At 45.4% G+C, this 18,449-nt stretch overlaps 2 protein-coding genes, 1 long non-coding RNA gene and 4 other non-coding genes across 9 annotated transcripts; 6 read left to right on the forward strand and 1 right to left on the reverse strand.

Annotated features, from left to right (window-relative positions):
* Window positions 1-245: 245 nt before the first annotated feature.
* On the forward strand, window positions 246-12,057 carry supt6h (SPT6 homolog, histone chaperone and transcription elongation factor). Of its 3 annotated transcripts, none has more exons than XM_011611406.2 (37): window positions 246-402; window positions 1,277-1,387; window positions 1,473-1,631; window positions 2,005-2,078; window positions 2,189-2,369; window positions 2,485-2,566; window positions 2,710-2,965; window positions 3,076-3,177; window positions 3,306-3,419; window positions 3,507-3,596; window positions 3,707-3,849; window positions 3,978-4,123; window positions 4,230-4,334; window positions 4,431-4,711; window positions 4,808-4,962; window positions 5,389-5,584; window positions 5,684-5,823; window positions 5,906-6,023; window positions 6,100-6,176; window positions 6,265-6,400; window positions 6,506-6,643; window positions 6,811-6,978; window positions 7,063-7,190; window positions 7,274-7,481; window positions 7,552-7,699; window positions 7,809-7,951; window positions 8,037-8,177; window positions 8,306-8,501; window positions 8,599-8,744; window positions 8,835-8,927; window positions 9,017-9,130; window positions 9,215-9,339; window positions 9,580-9,692; window positions 9,771-9,848; window positions 9,927-10,102; window positions 10,182-10,453; window positions 10,614-12,057. In XM_011611406.2, the coding sequence occupies exons 2-37, from the start codon at window positions 1,288-1,290 to the stop codon at window positions 10,804-10,806; spliced, it is 5,235 nt and encodes a 1,744-aa protein (XP_011609708.1). In that variant the 5' UTR covers window positions 246-402; window positions 1,277-1,287; the 3' UTR covers window positions 10,807-12,057. The 3 variants fall into 3 exon arrangements, with proteins under 3 accessions (XP_011609708.1, XP_029704283.1, XP_029704284.1); XM_029848423.1 differs by lacking the exon at window positions 246-402 and adding an exon at window positions 418-889; XM_029848424.1 differs by lacking the exon at window positions 246-402 and adding an exon at window positions 908-1,128.
* Window positions 12,058-12,428: 371 nt separating this feature from the next.
* Window positions 12,429-15,063, reverse strand: LOC101068082 (ras-related protein Rab-34-like). The gene is made up of 11 exons (XM_029848383.1): window positions 14,939-15,063; window positions 14,585-14,744; window positions 14,268-14,359; window positions 14,105-14,170; window positions 13,678-13,779; window positions 13,432-13,496; window positions 13,307-13,358; window positions 13,145-13,226; window positions 12,950-13,040; window positions 12,760-12,867; window positions 12,429-12,669 (listed from the first exon to the last, which is right to left on the reverse strand). The coding sequence occupies exons 2-11, from the start codon at window positions 14,630-14,632 to the stop codon at window positions 12,605-12,607; spliced, it is 771 nt and encodes a 256-aa protein (XP_029704243.1). The 5' UTR covers window positions 14,633-14,744; window positions 14,939-15,063; the 3' UTR covers window positions 12,429-12,604.
* Window positions 15,064-15,399: 336 nt separating this feature from the next.
* LOC105417474 (uncharacterized) lies at window positions 15,400-17,450 on the forward strand. Its single transcript, XR_003891112.1, has 7 exons — window positions 15,400-15,636; window positions 15,864-16,248; window positions 16,425-16,461; window positions 16,651-16,722; window positions 16,800-16,846; window positions 17,079-17,123; window positions 17,306-17,450. It is a non-coding gene; the product is annotated as an uncharacterized lncRNA (long non-coding RNA).
* Window positions 16,286-16,361, forward strand: LOC115252826 (small nucleolar RNA SNORD49). Its single transcript, XR_003891162.1, has one exon. It is a non-coding gene; the product is annotated as a small nucleolar RNA SNORD49 (small nucleolar RNA).
* Window positions 16,505-16,578, forward strand: LOC115252823 (small nucleolar RNA SNORD65). Its single transcript, XR_003891159.1, has one exon. It is a non-coding gene; the product is annotated as a small nucleolar RNA SNORD65 (small nucleolar RNA).
* LOC115252825 (small nucleolar RNA SNORD49) lies at window positions 16,939-17,013 on the forward strand. Its single transcript, XR_003891161.1, has one exon. It is a non-coding gene; the product is annotated as a small nucleolar RNA SNORD49 (small nucleolar RNA).
* LOC115252824 (small nucleolar RNA SNORD65) lies at window positions 17,163-17,236 on the forward strand. The gene has a single exon (XR_003891160.1). It is a non-coding gene; the product is annotated as a small nucleolar RNA SNORD65 (small nucleolar RNA).
* Window positions 17,451-18,449: the final 999 nt, after the last annotated feature.

Raw genomic sequence — 18,449 nt, forward strand, 5'->3', positions numbered from 1 at the left:
GGAGCCAAAGCAACAGCGCCCCTAACGGCCCGGAGGTGTAACGCGTGTATTGAGGTTAATCCCATTAATTACATGGGGTAATTGGGTAAATGTTATAGATTTTAAATATAGATTTTAGGCATTGAGGGACTGGGATCATTGTGTGACTGGGTGCTATTGGACTATCAAAATATGTTCGAATAACTGAAGTTAAAAAATAAAATAATATCAAGCAACAGAGGGCGACACCTCGTTGTCGAAAAGGTCGGCAGTTCCCTTCTCGCACCCCGGAATTGTCTTCACGCCACTCGCTCTCGAACATCTCGGCCATTTTTACAAGTCCAAGATCCCCGAACCATATAACAGAGCACAATCACGTTATTACTGATCATATTTAAGGATAAAACTACCGCACTGACGCGTGTAAGTCCGAGTTCTATGCGGTCGGTTTGATGTCCAGCGATCGTGGTGTTGTTTATCGGCAACGGCTGATGGAGCTGGTTGATGTTGTCGTCTGAGCTAATGCTAGGCTAGCTTACAAATATGCTAATATAGATCAGCAGGCTCAAAAACAACCGTATATTTTTGGGAATATAAGTGTCTGTGAGACACTGCGATGTCGAATAAGGTTTGGTTTTTAGGATGCGACTGGTGATTCGGTTTGCTCTCTAGCAAACCAGGACTTTATTGTTAGCCGCGCCAGCGCTTGCTAGTTCTGTGTTGCATTGCTATAAAGTCGGTTTATTGGCAAGGGATAATACATTTTTCCTTGAGGGCACTCAGTAGCAGTTGGAATTGTGCTAAGTAGCTATCCTTTTAGTTGGACTGGAATTTGAAAACGTGGTGGATCAGTTCTCGAATCGGGGACGCATTGCGTCAACATAATAAGCAAGATTAAAGTTGCTGCTCGGTAACTTCAGCCTTTATTTTATCCCCAACATAATAGCTACTTGGATTTATATGACACCACTGTGTTACGTAAATGTTTCTGATTTTATTAGTTAACGCAGTTAATGTGTATTACGGGACTCCGGATGCGAATTAGCTTTAAGCTATAATCTGGTACAGTGCATCAAATGGCGACATTTATGTTTGAGCTGTACACCGTCTCTTTTTAAAGTAAATTTGAAGTATCCTTGACTACTTTTAGTAAGTAATGATTCTTATTTAAGGATCACTAGTTATTCGAAAAAATTTGATTTGATGATGATCATTGTATTCTGAAGAAGTTTGTGATTGTGACCTGCAAGACGTGTTTAAACACCTAAGAAGAACATCGACTTTCTTGTCTTTTTAGGAGTAACAGTCATGTCAGACTTTATCGAGAGCGAGGCTGAGGAGTCGGAGGAAGAGTTTGAAGAAAAAGACCTAAAGCCTAAAAAGACCCAACGGTTCATGGAGGAGGATGGTGAGATTCGGGTTCTTTTTGTTCTGGCTTGTATTTCAGCTCTGATGGAGCGATTCATTTTTACATGTGTGTCGTGACTGAGCAGATGAAGAAGAAGAGGAGAACACTGAGGACCAGGACGAGCAGGGAAATCTGCGTGGTCTCATTGATGATGGAGATGAAGAGGAAGAAGAAAGTCAAAGAAGTGCAAGTGGTGGAGCGAGTGACTCAGAGGAAGAACTGAAGCATCATCGTAAAAAACGCAGTGGGTTTTCTTTGTTTATTAATGCTTCCACCTGTGTTCATGGTTTGTGCTCCAGTAAAACAGATACATTTGTGTTTGGGTCGTTTACAGTTCAGTATAAATCTCTTTGGTGAAAATTAACTCTGTTCTTTCACACCGCCACCATTAATTCTGAGTCAAACACTGAAATGCTCTGATTGTAGAGTCATGCTTTGGCATTTTAGGGAATTCCTGTAGTATGTATGATTTGTTTAAATGCATCTAGGTAATTGAACTTCACAGCCATCAGAGAAATTGATTAAACATGTACGATTGTTAAACACATCCTCCTTGTAGCTGAGTATCCCAAACAAAACAGGTTATTTCGTCTGACTGAGGCTTTTCCCGTTTGCAGACTACGATGACTACCTGGATGACGATGATCTTGACCTCATCGAAGAAAATTTGGGCGTTAAAGTTAAAAGGAGGGTAAGCCTATGTGATCGACACTTCTGCTTATTGTGGCCTCTGATTTCTGTCACAACTGTGCATCAGAAGCAGTTAAAGCTCATCAAGACTGCTCCTGTCTTGTTCCACAGAAGAAGAAATATGAACGCGTAAAAACAATGGACGACGATGAAGAAGACGATGATGAGAAGGACCTGATTGCTGATGAGATCTTTCACGGTCATGGGGATGGCGATTTGGAGGAAGGGGAGGCTGTCGACGAGCCTCTTCCTCGGGGTGATGACGATGAGGAGGGAGAGGATGAGGAATCAGGTAAGATAAAGGATTTGGGAGAAGCAGAGAAGGAAAAAAGCCAACTCTGCACTGTTGGTCTGTAATGAACTCATTTAGAAATAATATTATTTTAATATGTACTTTTCTTCCACAGATATAGATGATTTTATTGTGGATGATGATGGGCAACCTATCACCAAAGGCAGAGGCAAGAAGTTCTCTGGGTACACAGATGCGTGAGTATCATGGTTTTTAAACAACTAGATCAATGCAATTTTAACTACGAATGTCATCAGCCACATTTCATATATAGTCTCCAAGAGCCACACAAAAGCAGACTGCTCCATCGTCTTCCTTTTCCCTCTTAATTCTCTCACAGAGCCCTTCAAGAGGCCCAAGAAATCTTTGGTGGCGACTTTGACTTTGCCGACTTTGAAGCGGACATGTACGAACAGGGCGAGGAGGAGGAAGAAGACCAAGATGAAGAAAGTTGGGACCGTCCCAAGAAGCAGACAAAGAGGAGGCTGGGGCGGAAGAGCATTTTTGAGCTCTACGAGCCCAGTGAGCTGGAAAGCAGTCACATGACAGATCAGGATAATGAGATCCGCACCACAGACATGCCTGAAAGATTCCAGGTGTGTGGTTGCCTATAACAACACTTGTTAATTCTTTGTACAACATTCAGGTTTTGCTCATAAAAAACTGTCTTGATGAGTCTCGGTTGAACGTAATTTCTGCCTTCTAGTTGCGATCCATCCCTGTTAAACCAGCTGAAGATGACGAACTGGAGGAAGAGGCGGAGTGGATCTTCAGACATGGGTTCTCTACTCTCACTATCTCTATGCAGGTGCAGTCTTTGTTTCTGTACACACTCAGGCAACATGCACACAGAAAGAAATTTGTTGGACTGTTTTCTATAATGCATCGGGTGAAACAGGAGTTTTCAGGCCTTATTTCCTGTTTGTTCCCGTACAGGAGAGTACAGATTACCTAGATAGGGGGACGACCACAAATTTCAGCAGGAAAGGCCCCAGCACTATTGCAAAGATTAAAGAGGCCCTTAATTTCATGAGGAACCAACTCTTTGAGGTAAAAGCAGCCCACATTTTCACAGTTAAATTCATTTATCTCTTCATCTTATATAGTGTTAACCTAATATTTCATATTACTTTTTAGGTTCCATTTATAGCTTTCTATAGAAAAGAATATGTGGAGCCAGAACTCAACATCAATGACTTGTGGAAGGTGTGGCAGTGGGATGAGAAGGTAGAGATTTTGTTGCGTTTTACCTTCACAAATGCTCGTTGTTATAATCATAATCGTCCTTCTGTAAATGCAAAATGTGCTACGCTCACTATTTCTTCTGCATCCCCCAGTGGACTCAGCTGAAGACCAGGAAACAGAACCTGACCCGTCTGTTTCAAAAGATGCAGTCCTACCAGTTTGAGCAGATCTCTGCTGACCCTGACAAACCGTTAGCCGATGGCATCCGTCCTCTGGACACCGCCGATATGGAGAGGTATGTTTGGCAACACCAGCGGAATGAATATATTTGATAAAGTATATTTCTGCAAGTAGAGGAAGTAAGAAATAAATGAATCCTGGGAAGAAACAACGTCCCATTTCTAACTAGTTTCTGATTTGTAGGCTGAAAGATGTGCAAACCCTTGAAGAACTGGGGGATGTGTACAACCATTTCCTGCTGTATTATGGCCGAGACATTCCCAAGATGCAGAACGCCGCTAAAGCCAATAAGAAAAGGCTCAAGAAGATTAAGGAGGTCTCAGAAGATGGTAAAATGTGGGATGAATGGATAGAGAAGTTTCTTTAGTCTGAATTTGCCTGCTTTTGCTTTATTTTGTCTGGTAGTTTTGGGGCTGATTTCCATTTTCTCTCTAGGTGAAGAAGAAGAATTGGAGATAGAAGAAGAAGAGCAGAAAGGACCAGACCTCAAACTGGCATCTCGCAGGGATATGTACAGTATCTGTCAAAGTGTCGGTCTCGGTTAGTTTCCCTTCATATCTTGCATATCTGTGTCAGTGTCAGGTTATTCTGTGTTTCCCATACTTAAGGCTTTTTGTGTTATCATTAATCACATAGATGGCCTGGCAAAGAAGTTTGGCTTGACTCCAGAGCAGTTTGGAGAAAATCTGAGAGACAGTTACCAAAGGCACGAGACAGAGCAGTTTCCAGCCGAGCCTGTTGAGTTGGCCAAAGACTACGTGTGCAGTCAGTTCTCCACTCCAGAGGCAGTCCTGGAGGGAACTAGGTACATGGTCGCCATGCAGATTGCTCGTGAACCTTTGGTCAGACATGTCCTCCGGCAGACCTTTCAGGAGCGAGCTAAGATTAACACCAAACCCACGAAGAAAGGCAAAAAGGTATGAGCAGGCAGAAGATTGTACTTTGTTGCTAACTGGCAAAATAACATAAAGGCAACACAACTAAGCCGTTTTGCCATTTGGTTGCTCCCACAGGAGGTGGATGAGGCTCATTTTGCTTACTCCTTCAAATATCTAAAAAACAAGCCGGTGAAGGAGCTTAACGGGGAACAGTTCTTGAAAATGTGCCTGGCGGAAGACGAGGGGCTGCTGGCCATTGACATTTGTATCGATCTGATCGGGGTCAAAGGGTAAGTACAATAACATTGTTAATGAACAGGAAGGAAAAATGGGAAATATTTGATCCGCGATGGTATAACAATATAGAATAAACCATTTTTCTCTTAATAAAGAAAATGATCTGACGATTACAGAGAGTCTTGGTTGTTGTATCAAATCTATTAAAAATATATAAACACACTACGGGTTAGCTATTCCCTTTGTTTATGCTTATTCATTACTCTCCGGACACTTGCCAAGCAAAAATTGGATGTGGTTTATATTTTTAGCATTTGCATAAAAACCGTAGCTAGATGTGTGGAAGATTCATAAGTAGGATAGCTCCCCCGAGTTTCGTGCTGTGAAACTTCAGCCTGCAGTTTTTGTTTGTATCCACATCCTCGTGAGCACTGCGACTTTTTGAATTCTGTTTCCGTCTCCTCGTTGCCTCTCCTCAGATACGCTGGAGATCAGACCTACTTTGATGAAATCAAACAGTTCTACTACAGGGATGAGTTCAGTCACCAGGTGCAGGAGTGGAACAGGCAGCGGACGTTAGCCATAGAGAGGTCTCTCACCCAGTTCCTCTACCCTCAGATGGCCAAAGAGCTCAAAAGCAAGCTAATTGCTGAGGCCAAAGAGAGCATTGTCAGGGTAAATGATCTTTTATTTATGTATCATGCAGCAAATGATGTGTACTTGACTAGGACTTTTTTTTTAAACTCCCACTAAACTGTTTTTCTGTCTTTATAGTCCTGCTGTCGCCGGTTGTATAACTGGCTTAAAGTCGCTCCTTACAGGCCAGATCATCTGGCTGAAGAAGATGATGATCTAATGGAAGAAAATCAAGGCAAAGGCATTCGAGTGCTGGGTGTAGCCTACGCCCCCAGCAGGTGTGTGTTCCCTCTTTATGAAATACACAAGTGAACCAATGCATTTTAGTCACAAATGTGACAGTATTGTTTTCCCTTTTAGAGATACACCAGTGTTCTGCGCTCTGATCAACGGGGAGGGAGAAGTGGTTGACTTCCTGCGTCTGCCGTATTTCATGAAGAGAAGGAATGCCTTCAGAGAGGAAGAACGAGAGAAGAAGGTACAAAACCGGCCCAGGCAGGGTGTCACTGGACGTAACTGAGCTGATGGGTTTTGAATCTGTCTGTCATCCACAGGCTCAAGACATTGAAAATCTTAAAAAGTTTCTGACCAATAAGAAACCGCATGTAATAGCTGTCGCTGGGGAAAACCGGTAACTACTGGATTTGTGTTGAATTGACAGTAGAGCTGCAGGCAGGATTATTGATCTGATCAGTGGAATATTGATGCCTTGTGCACAGCGATGCCCAAATGATCATGGAGGACATGAAGAGGGCGATCGGTGAACTTGAGCAAGAGTCTGCCCTGCCCACTGTGGGAGTGGAGCTCATTGACAATGAACTGGCCACACTCTACATGAACAGTAAGAAATCTGAGGTGAGTGCCACCCTGGCTGCACGCAGCGTGAACAGGCCCAGCCATAGGTTCACAGTTTCAGTGCACATAAACACGGCAAATGTTTCATGTGTTTTCTGTGTGCAGGCTGATTTCAGGGACTATCCCCCATTGCTGCGGCAGGCTGTGTCTGTAGCCAGAAAGATCCAAGATCCTCTGATGGAGTACGCTCAGGTTTGCAGCACAGATGAAGATATTCTCTGCCTCAAACTGCACCCCCTTCAGGTGAGATTACAGACTGCTTGGTTTGAGTTCATTTAAAATGATACTTGGCAGCATTAACTGCATTATTTTGGATGCCTTGCATTGAAATGTAACTTTTTCCTATATTTACAACGGTTGAATTTGCTGTACTTCTTCTTTATCTTGATTATCCTGGCCTTCTCTCTCAGGAGCACGTGGTGAAAGAAGATTTGCTCTCTGCTCTTTACTGTGAATTCATCAACCGTGTGAACGAGGTTGGGGTGGACGTGAACAAGGCTATTGCTCACCCTCACACTCAGAGCCTGGTCCAGTATGTCTGTGGCCTGGGACCCAGGAAGGGTTCCCACCTGCTGAAGGCATATTCTCATCAATGTCTTAACGTCACCTCTGGAAACATCTGGACCGCTGTTCTCGTCAATAACAGTTTTGTGTTTGCACAGATTCTGAAGCAGAACAACAATCGCCTGGAAAACAGGACCCAGCTGGTCACCATGTGTCATATGGGACCGAAGGTTTTTATCAACTGTGCTGGATTCATTAAGATTGACACCGCGTCGCTCGGGGACAGGTTGGTCTCTGCGCCGCGCTTCACACACATTTATAGCATTTATTATTTTATTATTATTTTATTCACCCAAATCTTCCTCACAGCACGGACTCATATATTGAGGTCCTGGACGGCTCTCGCGTCCATCCCGAGACGTATGAGTGGGCCCGTAAGATGGCGGTGGATGCTCTCGAGTATGACGAGTCGGCCGAGGATGCCAACCCAGCCGGAGCTCTGGAGGAGATCTTGGAAAACCCAGAACGTCTTAAAGATCTGGACCTGGATGCCTTTGCCGAGGAGCTCGAGAGACAGGTTGGTGTCACTTGGGACAAACTCCTCCCATCAGGTCTGCGGTCCCTGACTGTTGTTTCTGTTCCTGCAGGGCTACGGTAACAAAGGAATCACACTGTATGACATCCGTGCAGAGCTGAGCTGCAGGTACAAAGATTTGAGAGTTCCCTACCGGGTCCCTAACACCGAAGAGGTCTTCAACATGGTTACCAAGGAAACTCCGGAGACCTTTTATATTGGTAATATGTTTGACATTATAATATGCTTATAATGGGACTCTAATGTCACTGAAAAAGATTGAAGTGGTTGATATATTTTGTACTGAAAGTAGATTTTTATTGGTTTCAGGGAAGCTGATTACCAGTATAGTCACTGGCATCGCTCACCGTAGACCTCAGGGAGAGAGTTACGACCAGGCGATCCGTAACGACGCCACTGGGCTGTGGCAGTGTCCGTTCTGTCAGCAGGACAACTTCCCTGAACTCAGCGAGGTAACAAGCACTGTCATTTTTCCAGACTGCCTTCTCCATAACAGAACAAATCCATGCATCATTTTGTTCTCTGCCTCCGCTCCAGGTGTGGAATCACTTTGACAGCGGGTCCTGTCCCGGTCAGGCCATCGGAGTTCGGTCCAGATTAGATAATGGTGTCCAGGGATTCATTCCCACCAAGTTTCTGAGTGACAAAGTGGTCAAGCATCCCGAAGAGAGGGTCAAGGTGAGCATCTTTTTCTTTGTTAGTTTTGAACTTTGTGCCAGTTTCACTAATGGATCTCATGGCCGTGTTCAGGTCTCCTTGTTCTGTTATTTGTGAGACTCATGGCTGTTTCTGGTGTCTGGCCTCAGGTGGGAATGACGGTTCACTGTCGCATCATGAAGATTGACATCGAGAAATTCAGCGTGGACCTCACGTGCCGCACTTCAGATTTGATGGACAAGGCAAATGAGTGGAAACTCCCCAAGGACAGCTACTATGATTTCGATACAGAGTCGGAAGACCAAAAGCTGGACGAGGAGCTCAAAAAGAAACAGCAGAGAACACGTTAGTTGAAGGAATTCTGCTCGTCTTAGACGCCCCAGTGGACTTCTTTGTCCTGACATATTTACTGAGAGAGGCTAATTGTATCTTCTTTCTCTAGCTTATATAAAACGTGTGATTGCCCACCCCAACTTCCACAACATCAGCTTTAACCAGGCTGAGAAGATGATGGAGACCTTGGATCAGGGAGACCTGATCATCCGACCCAGCAGCAAGGGAGAGAATCACCTGACCGTCACCTGGAAAGTAAGAAAATCAGCAGCACAGATTATTAGATGAATGCTGAAACCCAAAAATGTGGCAGAATGTATACAATAGGATATTGCATGTTTTTAGGTGGCTGATGGCATTTACCAACATGTGGATGTGAAAGAGGAAGGCAAAGAGAACGCCTTCAGCTTAGGGCACACGCTGTGGATCAATACTGAAGTAAGACTTGAAACGTTTTCACCGTCCTCGTTAGCAAGCCCTCGAGGCAAGAAGCCCTTTCCCATCACATCCTGGTTCTTCCCCTGCAGGAGTTTGAAGATTTGGATGAAATCACAGCTCGGTACATTCAGCCGATGGCGTCTTTCGCCCGGGATCTGCTGGGACACAAGTACTTTCAGGAGTGCAGCGGGGGGAGCAAAGAGGTATAAACCCAGACTTGGGCGCAACTTTTGCAAATATTTTTGGGGGTTTGCCACAATCCGGTGTTGTTTTTGTCTCTCTGGTAGAAGATGGAGGAGCTGCTGGTCAGGACGAAGCGAGAGAAGCCCACTTTCATTCCCTACTTTGTTTCAGCCTGCAAAGATCTGCCAGGAAAGTTCTTGCTCGGCTATCAGCCTCGTGGAAAACCACGGTGAGCATAATATTTAATCTCTGTGGAGATGCTCCCGTTAGAAATGTGGACGATAAGAGGGGCTGTTGGACAGGAAGCTGATTTAAATGGCAGCTGTTCATTTAGGGCAAGGGTGTGACATTACGGAAGGGTCAAAGGTCATGTGTTATTTAAACCCATTTCCACTGCATATGGTTCTCACACCATTGCTTCAGATGTTCCCGTTCCTTTAACGCATCGTTGTATTATTCTTACCTGTAGGGTGGAGTACGTGACCATCACTCCCGATGGCTTTCGTTACCGGTCTCAGATATTCCCCACAGTGAACGGACTCTTCCGCTGGTTTAAGGACCATTACCACGAGCCGGTGCCAGGTACAGAATATAGCTCTTGGTGTACATTACCTCACTCGGTGTATCGAGAAATAAAATAACACCTCTCCACTCCCGAAGGCATCACTCCCAGCAACAGCAGTCGAACCAGGACGCCTGCGTCTCTGAACGCCACCCCAGCTAACATTAACATCGCAGGTGAGCGGGTTTGGCCCCTTGGACACGTTTTCTATGTGGCGTTTATCGAATTTTTACCACCTCTTCCCCTTTTTCCAGACTTGACACGTGCCGTTAATGCACTTCCACGCAACATGACCTCTCAGATGTTTAACGCCATCGCTGCAGTCACTGGCCAGGGACAGAACCCCAACACCACGCCTGCGCAGTGGGGCTCCAGTCAGTACGGCTACAGCGGGAGCACTGGGGGAGGCGGAAGCTCCTCTGCTTATCACGTGGGTGTTAAATGACCATTCTTGTTTTAAGAAAGCTTTTTTCGGAGGTGGGAGAAGTTGAACTTTGGTGCGTCCGCAGGTCTTCGCTACACCTCAACAGCCCATGGCCACGCCCATGATGACCCCCAGCTACTCTTACACCACACCGAGCCAGCAGGCCCTGGGAACGCCGCAGTATCCCGGCGCTACGCCGCAGTCCTCACACTCGCACAGTCACGCACACGGGAGCCACGTTTCGCACCACGGCCATCACAGCAGCCATCACAGCCACGCCTCCGGCACGCCATCATCCTCCACGTCCTCCAGAGGACGGACGCCGCAGCAGCAGCAGCAGCAGCAGCAGTCGTCCAAGTGAGTGAAAGAGCGGCAGAATGATATAATCCAATCATGAAAGCTGCTTATAGCGTCCAGTCAGTCACTTTGCTGTTTAACTAAGACGCCACTAGATGGCGCTCGACTGCACTTGATCTCTCCTGCGTTGCCTAAAGCGCCTCCTCTCTCCTTCCCACAGACCCAGCGGCAGCAACTCTTCTGCTGTGGACTGGGGCAAGATGGCCGAGCAGTGGCTGAAGGAGAAAGAAGCGGAGGGACGCAAGAAAACGCCGAGGATGACCCCGCGGCCATCGCCCAGTCCCATGATCGAGAGCACGCCCATGTCCATCGCTGGAGACGCGACGCCACTACTCGACGAAATGGACCGATAGGACCCAGAAGGGGGGACGCTCTAGGCCCCCCATCCCTGGCTCATCCTCCACACTGCCACATCTGGACAAACGCCCCCTCTTTTCCCGTTTTGCCCACAGTCCACCGACACGTTCATCCTCGTAGGAGCCCGCTCGGCACAGCCAACTTCGCCGCCGCTCCTACTTTGCTTTCTATCCCCCCCACCCCCAGCCTCTCCTGGCTACATTAAAGTATTTTATATTGTCAAAATGAAGCAGTTTATGTCACTCAGAAAGGCAGTACAATAGTAAAGATGGCGGTCTCCTAAAGGATATGGACCTACAGGGACGCTGTCCCATCACCATTATTTTTGCGATTGATTTTATTTGGATCCACGAATGGTGTCCGTGGGGCACGTTTGAGGGTTTATACGACCCGATTTATGGTCGGGAGAGTGTTGCGAGCGGTTGCCAAAGGGCGCTTCCGCCAAGCCGGTCAGGATATTTAATTTCTGTATGGAATGCATTGAACTAAATAAAATGTTTTCCCTTTTTTTTTTGTGAACTCCAAAACATCCGCTCCGCGCTTTTGTCAACGTCAACGCGCGGTGGGACGAGGCCGACGTCTCGGTGGAACACAACCGGCGCCGTGTGTGTTGCTCCCTGTAGATAGCCGCCTGTGTGTGTGTGTGTGTGTGTGTGTGTTGTGACCTTCGTGTGCAGCCTTTGAGGAGATGGTCGCACGGTGGTGTGGATGTTTCCGCTGCGCCTCGCGAGTCGCCGTCCCGTCTCTCAGTATTTGGATTTTAGCGAAAGGGGCGCCGGTCTGCTTTGCTCTGAGCGCCCCAGCGAGCGTTTTTCTTCTCCAGGCAGTATCAGCGATTCAGTTTGTGGTCGTTTCTTGTCAATAACACTAGCAGCAGACGGTTGATGATCAGACTGACTTTCTATTATGTACATATTCCTCAAGCTGTATATTATTCCCACCTGCACGCGGCTGTTTAACTAGAATAAAAAGATCATGATCACTCCTACCTGTCACGCATTTGGCTGCTTTTGGAGGGTGGTGCCTCTGCTACAGCACACACGGGCGACAGCGTTACTCTGGTGTGTAAACTCATCATGGTGGTGTTGTTTTTTTTTAAAAAAGATTCCCTTTTTCCCTGACTGATAGTTGTCTTTTCTCAGTGAAGCCGTGGGCGTTCTTCCACATTGCAGAGGAGGAATGAGGCTGCTGGCACTGTTGATGCATTTTCTACCTGTGATCCCTTTAATAAAAGTGTTCAGACCCTACCTCGAGTCTTCTCCCTGCTAATTCAGTAAATTAGGCATGACCGGAAATCACTTTTGCCTGCTCTCGTGTCGTCAGCTGGGAATCATCCTCCGCTTCAGGTGCTCTTTATTACAACGGGGATCTAATTATCGATGTTTTCTTAGACTTAAAATTCTAAATTGCAACCGCTTCCTGTTTTCGTCTCCGGCTCTGCTCGCGCAGCTGCGTCGCCGGTCATGGGAGCCGCCGCACGCATCAAATTAGCACCACAGGCACATGACAGGAGATGAGGAAGAAGCCGGGGAGAAGGCATTCGTTCTTGTTGATGTTGTCTCCAATAATGGGACAAAAATGTTGCCCGGGGCAGACGGACAGAAGCCCATTCAACAGAGCGGAAGTGAACCACAGAGCTTTATTGTTTTGGAGCGCTCAACATCTGCATGCAGATGTTTGGTTACGCCTCAGTAAAGATATTTTAACACGCCGTGCATCTGCCGCATCAGTGGGATTTGCTCCGCTACATTCCGAATGAGTCCTGGTTCTGTGGCCTCGCTGGTTCGGGCCTCATCATCTGCAGCAGTTGGGTTTCTTCTTGGACAGCCGCTCGGCGCCCTCGCTGGCGTCTGTGAGTTCTGTGGACACAGAGTTTAAAACACACCTTCAGTTTAATGACCATAAACACTTGGTTTATTACATCCTGAAACGTTGGGAATCCGACTCACTGACGATGTCGCTGACGTGCTTCGAGCCGCTGCTCTCGAGTTCGGACAGCACGACGGCCTCAAAGGTCAGAGACGCCACGCGGAAGAAGAAATCCCTGACGCCGTCACCTGGAACATCAGAGGGAGAGGAGGAGGTGAAGGTTCTGGGAGCAGGTTCTGGGGCGTGACATCCCCCCGGCTGACCTCCCACCTGACTTGGCGGACACAGCCCAGTACTCCGCTTTGATCTCCTCCGACAGCCTGATGGCCTCCTGCTCGGTCTGGCACAGCTGATCTGCAGTCTGAGCAGAGGACACGGTCACACCTCAACCTTTAACTTGTTTTATTAACATTGATCAGTCTCCTGCATTGAGAAACACTGTGAAACCAGAGAAGTTTCACCCACACTGAGGTCCCTCTTGGTCCCCACAAGAAAGAGTAAAACACTAGAAGGGTCGTTTTCCTTCATGGCGTCCTCCAGCCACTGCCTAAACGAACACACACACACACACACAGTTATGCATTTGTAACCATGACGATTGTAACTGAATGCAGGGGGTGTGAGTACCTGGCGTGCGTCAGCGAGGTCACGCTGCTCAGGTCAAACACCACGATGATGGCTGCAAACACGCAGAGACCACAATGAGACCAGGCTGCACGCCAACGTTTAAGCACACACAGATTTTGAATCACCCTGCGCTCCTCTGTAGTACGTGGAAGCGATGCACTTAAAGCGCTCCTGACCTGCCGTGTCCCACCTGAAAGAGGGCAGATCTGAGCTTTAGCTGGTCAGGACACACACACACACACACACACACACACACACACACACCAAGGGAAAATATACTTGCATCTTAAACAATGCTTGTTTGTGCTCCACAGAAGTAATTACATGATTTCACTCATTTTTAGTCATCGTGTTTATGCCGCAGTACTCACAGCTGTACGCTGAAGGGAACGCCAAGCACCTCGAAGCGTTCCATCTCGAAATCCACCCCGATGGTTGCTTTGTAGTTCTTATCAAAAAAGCCTTTACAAAACCTCACAAACACAAAATAATGGCTTATAATAGAAATTAATCATTTCAGCTGCTGAAAGGCTTCTCTAAGGGTCAGAGACCTCCTGAATACAGCACGACTGCACCATGTTATCTATGCTGAGTTTGTTCATCATCATGATGGAAACAAATTACATCTTGACTCCTGTTTTTACCAGATGAAGATCTGAATCCAGCCGAGACCTGTCTTTATTTTATACTCGATACGCATCCAGTCATGCCAGCAGTGTTAGTTCTGAGGGGGGGGGTCACTCATTAACGTGCAATATCACAAAATATGCAGCAGGGGGCGCTAACATCGCGTCTCACCTGCTGATCAGACAGGTTTTCCCAACAGCAACATCTCCAACCACTATGACTTTGGCGATGTTGCAGCTGGTAAAAGAGACAATAGAAACTTAGGGGAGTTCATAATGTCAGACTTTTTAAATCAAGACTTCTTTTAGAGCTTCGTCTGTGTGTAAGCTCTTACTTCACTGTTGCTGACTTCTGCGTCTGACACAAAGCCTTCACCTGCGGGTGGAAGCTGTCTTTGGTCTGCAGTGCTGCATTTGGACTAAAACACTGGGAGGGGAAAGTCAAACACTAGAATAAATACATGTGACAGCAATTAAACTAAGTTTAAGTCAGGAGAAGACTGTGGATGTTTAAAAGTATTAGGGTCTGTTTGAAAGGTGTGTGTGTGTGTGTGTGAGTGTGTGAGTGTGTGTGTGTGTGTGTGTGTGTGTGTGTGTGTGTGCGTGTGTGTGAGAGAGAGAGAGAGAGAGAGAGAGAGAGAGCGATACTAACCTTTGGGAAGCGTGTAATTATCCGATCGTTCTTCACAGGAGGCAACATGTTGGTTCACCGATTGGTCACTGACGCACGAACACGCGCATAAAACACAATAATGTGCACGCGCACACGCTCAAAGCAAGCGCACAGTTAATATTAATATTTTCAGCTTTCCCTGAAAGACACAAATTAAAACAGCTCTCAGAGGATCGCTGTTCGATTGAACTTGCAGGGGTATCAGAAGCTGCATTCTGACGGTTAAAACATCTTTTTGTTCTCAAATACTTTCTGAAGGATGCAGGAACCACAAAAAGATACAGAACACAATGAATCTGTCCACAGTAAAACAGTAAAGTTTTCCAAAGTTACCTGAAAGTGCAGGAAATATGCTGGAATGTGTTCCGACCCCGGAGATGGGATGTCCAAAGTCTGCCAAGAAAACAGCTTCAGATGAACGGACGGAACCACCCTGAGACCAACATTCCGCTAATAAAAGTTCATCCAATTAGAAAACCAGCGTCTCTCCTGTCAGTTAGCGCCACCTGGTGGTAGCAGAAATTCTGACATCCATAATTTCGACGACTGGAGCGATGTGAAGAGTAATAATTGGTTAAACGTTAGGTTTGTAGTTAAATGATTGAGCAGCGTTACCGTTATTTATAGCAGTTGCATCGCATGATTTACTGTAAGCAAAATGTGGATAATGTTTACAACATTTTGAAACGAAAAAAAGAAATAGCAATTTACATTCTCCTACAGCAGGGGGCGGAAAAGGCCGTATTCAGATATGCGAGACAAAGTGACGTCGTATTCCTGCGACATCAACGTATAAAAAGCTGGCTAACTTGAGCGCGGTCTCTCTTGGTTCCTTGAAATGGAGGTGGGATGTTGTCGGTGGCGTTCACGAGTGTTATATTTGATGAATTGGATATTTAATCAAAGTATGGCACGCACCCCTACAGCAAGCCGTTACTGAAACGTGAAATTGTTGAGCGTTAACTGAAACATGGTAACATAGACGAGACTTTTGCAGCCACGTGGTATTGGAAGAACATTGCGGAGCATAGGTAAGATTTTCTGCTCCCGACAAATGTGTATATAATGGATGCTGGCTTTGAATCTGATTTATTTTGCAAAATCTTTTGTGTAGCTTCACGCTCTCTTATTGCAGTCAAACTTAAAAACGTATATTTTATATGGTCTGTATTATAATCGTCATTCGTATTATACCTATGTTTTCTGTGCATATTGCACAAGTTGTTCGCATGACACTCATTGGGCTTTTTTTCCGCAGATGGAGTTAAACTGTCCATGTGCTCCTGGCCGGCAGAGTGGTTTTCCGCCTACGTCACGTTTTGGGCAGTAACCCGGATGTTCGGCTATATTGGACGTACTCTAACACTTTATGCACCTTGGTGGATTTAGAAAAGCTCTTGAAGATGGATTCTATAATCAACAGCTTTGTTTAAAATCCTGAAGTTTTGGATGGCATTTAGTGAATATTAAATAACCACTTTTGGCAGTCTTTAAAACTTAAATGTTAGTCTAAATAATCTTGGGCCAAAACATGGCAACAGTAATTGCCAAGTTCTGTTAGTGGTACAGAGTGTTTCCAATATGCCGACCTCCTGGTGACGTGCCACGAAAACCATCTGGGAATCTTGCCATTTTATCCAAAGGTGGGTGGTTGAACAACACATGATTTTAATTACTATTGCCAATGATGAAAACTGAATGGGAAGTGCCGTCTGATGCGATAACTGACGATGTTTAATACTTAACTCTTCTGAGGCTTGGATTTTTATTCACTGCAGGTTATGTATTTCACCATTTTAAGTTGTTCCTTTCTTTTTAGGAGTGGCTATCTGGAATGACTGGCTTCTTGGTATCAGGTTGGTTTAATAAATACAAATTTACAACATGTGACCTTAAATGTACTGATGAAATATAAACTGAAATAGCTGGAATTACCGGCAGATTGTTTAGTGGTGATTCTCGGTTTTCTGAACATAAAATGCTATTTGCTGCAATTTTCCTGTCGTAATGTGATAATCTACAGTGTTTTTGTTTTTCCTCTAAAGGCAGAGTATTGACTCTTCTGATGACTCTTCTGGGTGTGTGGTCAGAAATGGAAACGTACAGAGCCTGAAATGGTAAGTTAGCTAAGCACCAGCAGTTTGGATCTGATCATCTTTAAGATTTTAATCTTTTTCCCTGAATCTTTCTGCAGCGTAACATGTTCATGGGTGAGCCGACAGTCAGATTATCCTCGTGCAGGTAGGTCCAGCTTGTCCTTGATTTTGGTAACTTTTGTGTGCTCTGTTGCGTGAACATAAAATACCAACCTAATTTAAAATAATTTAAGCCTTGTCAATGATGAAATCCTGGAATAGGAAGTGCCGTCAGATGCGACAACTGACGATTTCTCATCCACTTTTCTGAGGCTTTCAAACAACACTGGATAGTTCCTTGGTACATCTTCCTCCTCTGATCCTTTTTTTCTTTCCAGGTGTTTGACTGTTGCTCCGGTACCCTGAAGACCGTCTGACTGAAGGTAGTTAACATGTCCTTTTACATGTTTTGTGGTCCAATGTCGTGATGAAATCTAAACTGAAAATGCTGGAATTACCGTCAGATTGTTCAGTGGTGATATTTGGTTTTCTGAACATTGTGAGACCACGTTTCCATACAGTAGGAAGCAGACGGCAGACTAACTTCCTTCCCTTTCACATTCAGATTTGAGACGCCTTCCAGAAGACTTTGGTCGTCCCTGCCTTGCTGCAGTTGGAGGGAGCAGATTAGATCGACTGAAGAGCTGCTGCACTGGAGAAGTCCTGCAGTCGAACTGGAAGCATTAATAAAGACATCTTGAAATCAAAAAGCAGCAAGTTGTTGTATTTAAACAGATGAGCTCATAAGAACTGGAAACACCCATTAGGGGTCGATAAAAGCGACGCATATGGAAGAGGAAGACAATTAGAATATCATAGAAAAGTTTATTTCCATAATTCCATTAAAAGTTAAACTTGACTAGAGTGGATTCAGGGCCCACAATTCAAATGATTTCATGTATTTTATTTTTTACATAATTGGTCTTCCAGGTCATAAAACCCACAAAATAGGAAGTCAAAATTTTTTGCAGGTCATGGCTGTTTTAAAACTGGGTGTCGCACTAATCATCTGTGGGCTTCAGTGGATGATCAAAAGTTTCAAGAACCTGGTAGAGATCCAGAAAATAGGGGAAAACCACCAGATTCAGACACATCCAGGAGGTGGGCTACACTTGTCGGGTTCCTCGGGACAAGCCCCTTCTGGGCCAATGGGGGAAGCGTCGGAACTGGGCCAAGGAGAAGGAATGGGCTGTTGGCCACTGGTCCAGGGTCCTTCTGAATAAAAAGTACCTTACATTTGGGAATGAAGGTCAAAGGGGGTGAGGAACAGAACCCAAGCAGCATGAGGTCAAGTCATGATTTGGGGTGCAGGTGTTGTTAACCTCTGCTTTCTGCTAAAGCAGAAGTAAATGGGGATTTCTTGACAGTATTCAATTTTTTGGGAATTCCTGTTTTCATTGTTTCTTTTGAGCTGCAAGCCCAAAATATCAACATAAATACCTACAATCCCTGAATCTATAATCTATGAAAATGTATCTTTTATAATGGAATTATGGAAATGAATCAACTTTTTCATGATATTCTAATTTTGTGGAAAGGGCCTGTAATACTCTGCCTGTCTTGTTAGAGGAATAGTTCACCTTTGGTTCCTTTAAACTTATCAATAATACACCACTCAGATCTGAACAGTTATACCAAACTGGCCGTGAGCGTGATAATTCACCTACAATTTACTCAGCGTTTGTATGGTATCAGATTTCTTCTCAAGT

The sequence above is a fragment of the Takifugu rubripes genome, chromosome 15, assembly GCF_901000725.2.
Source record: "Takifugu rubripes chromosome 15, fTakRub1.2, whole genome shotgun sequence".
NCBI classification, from domain to species: Eukaryota; Metazoa; Chordata; class Actinopteri; order Tetraodontiformes; family Tetraodontidae; genus Takifugu; species Takifugu rubripes.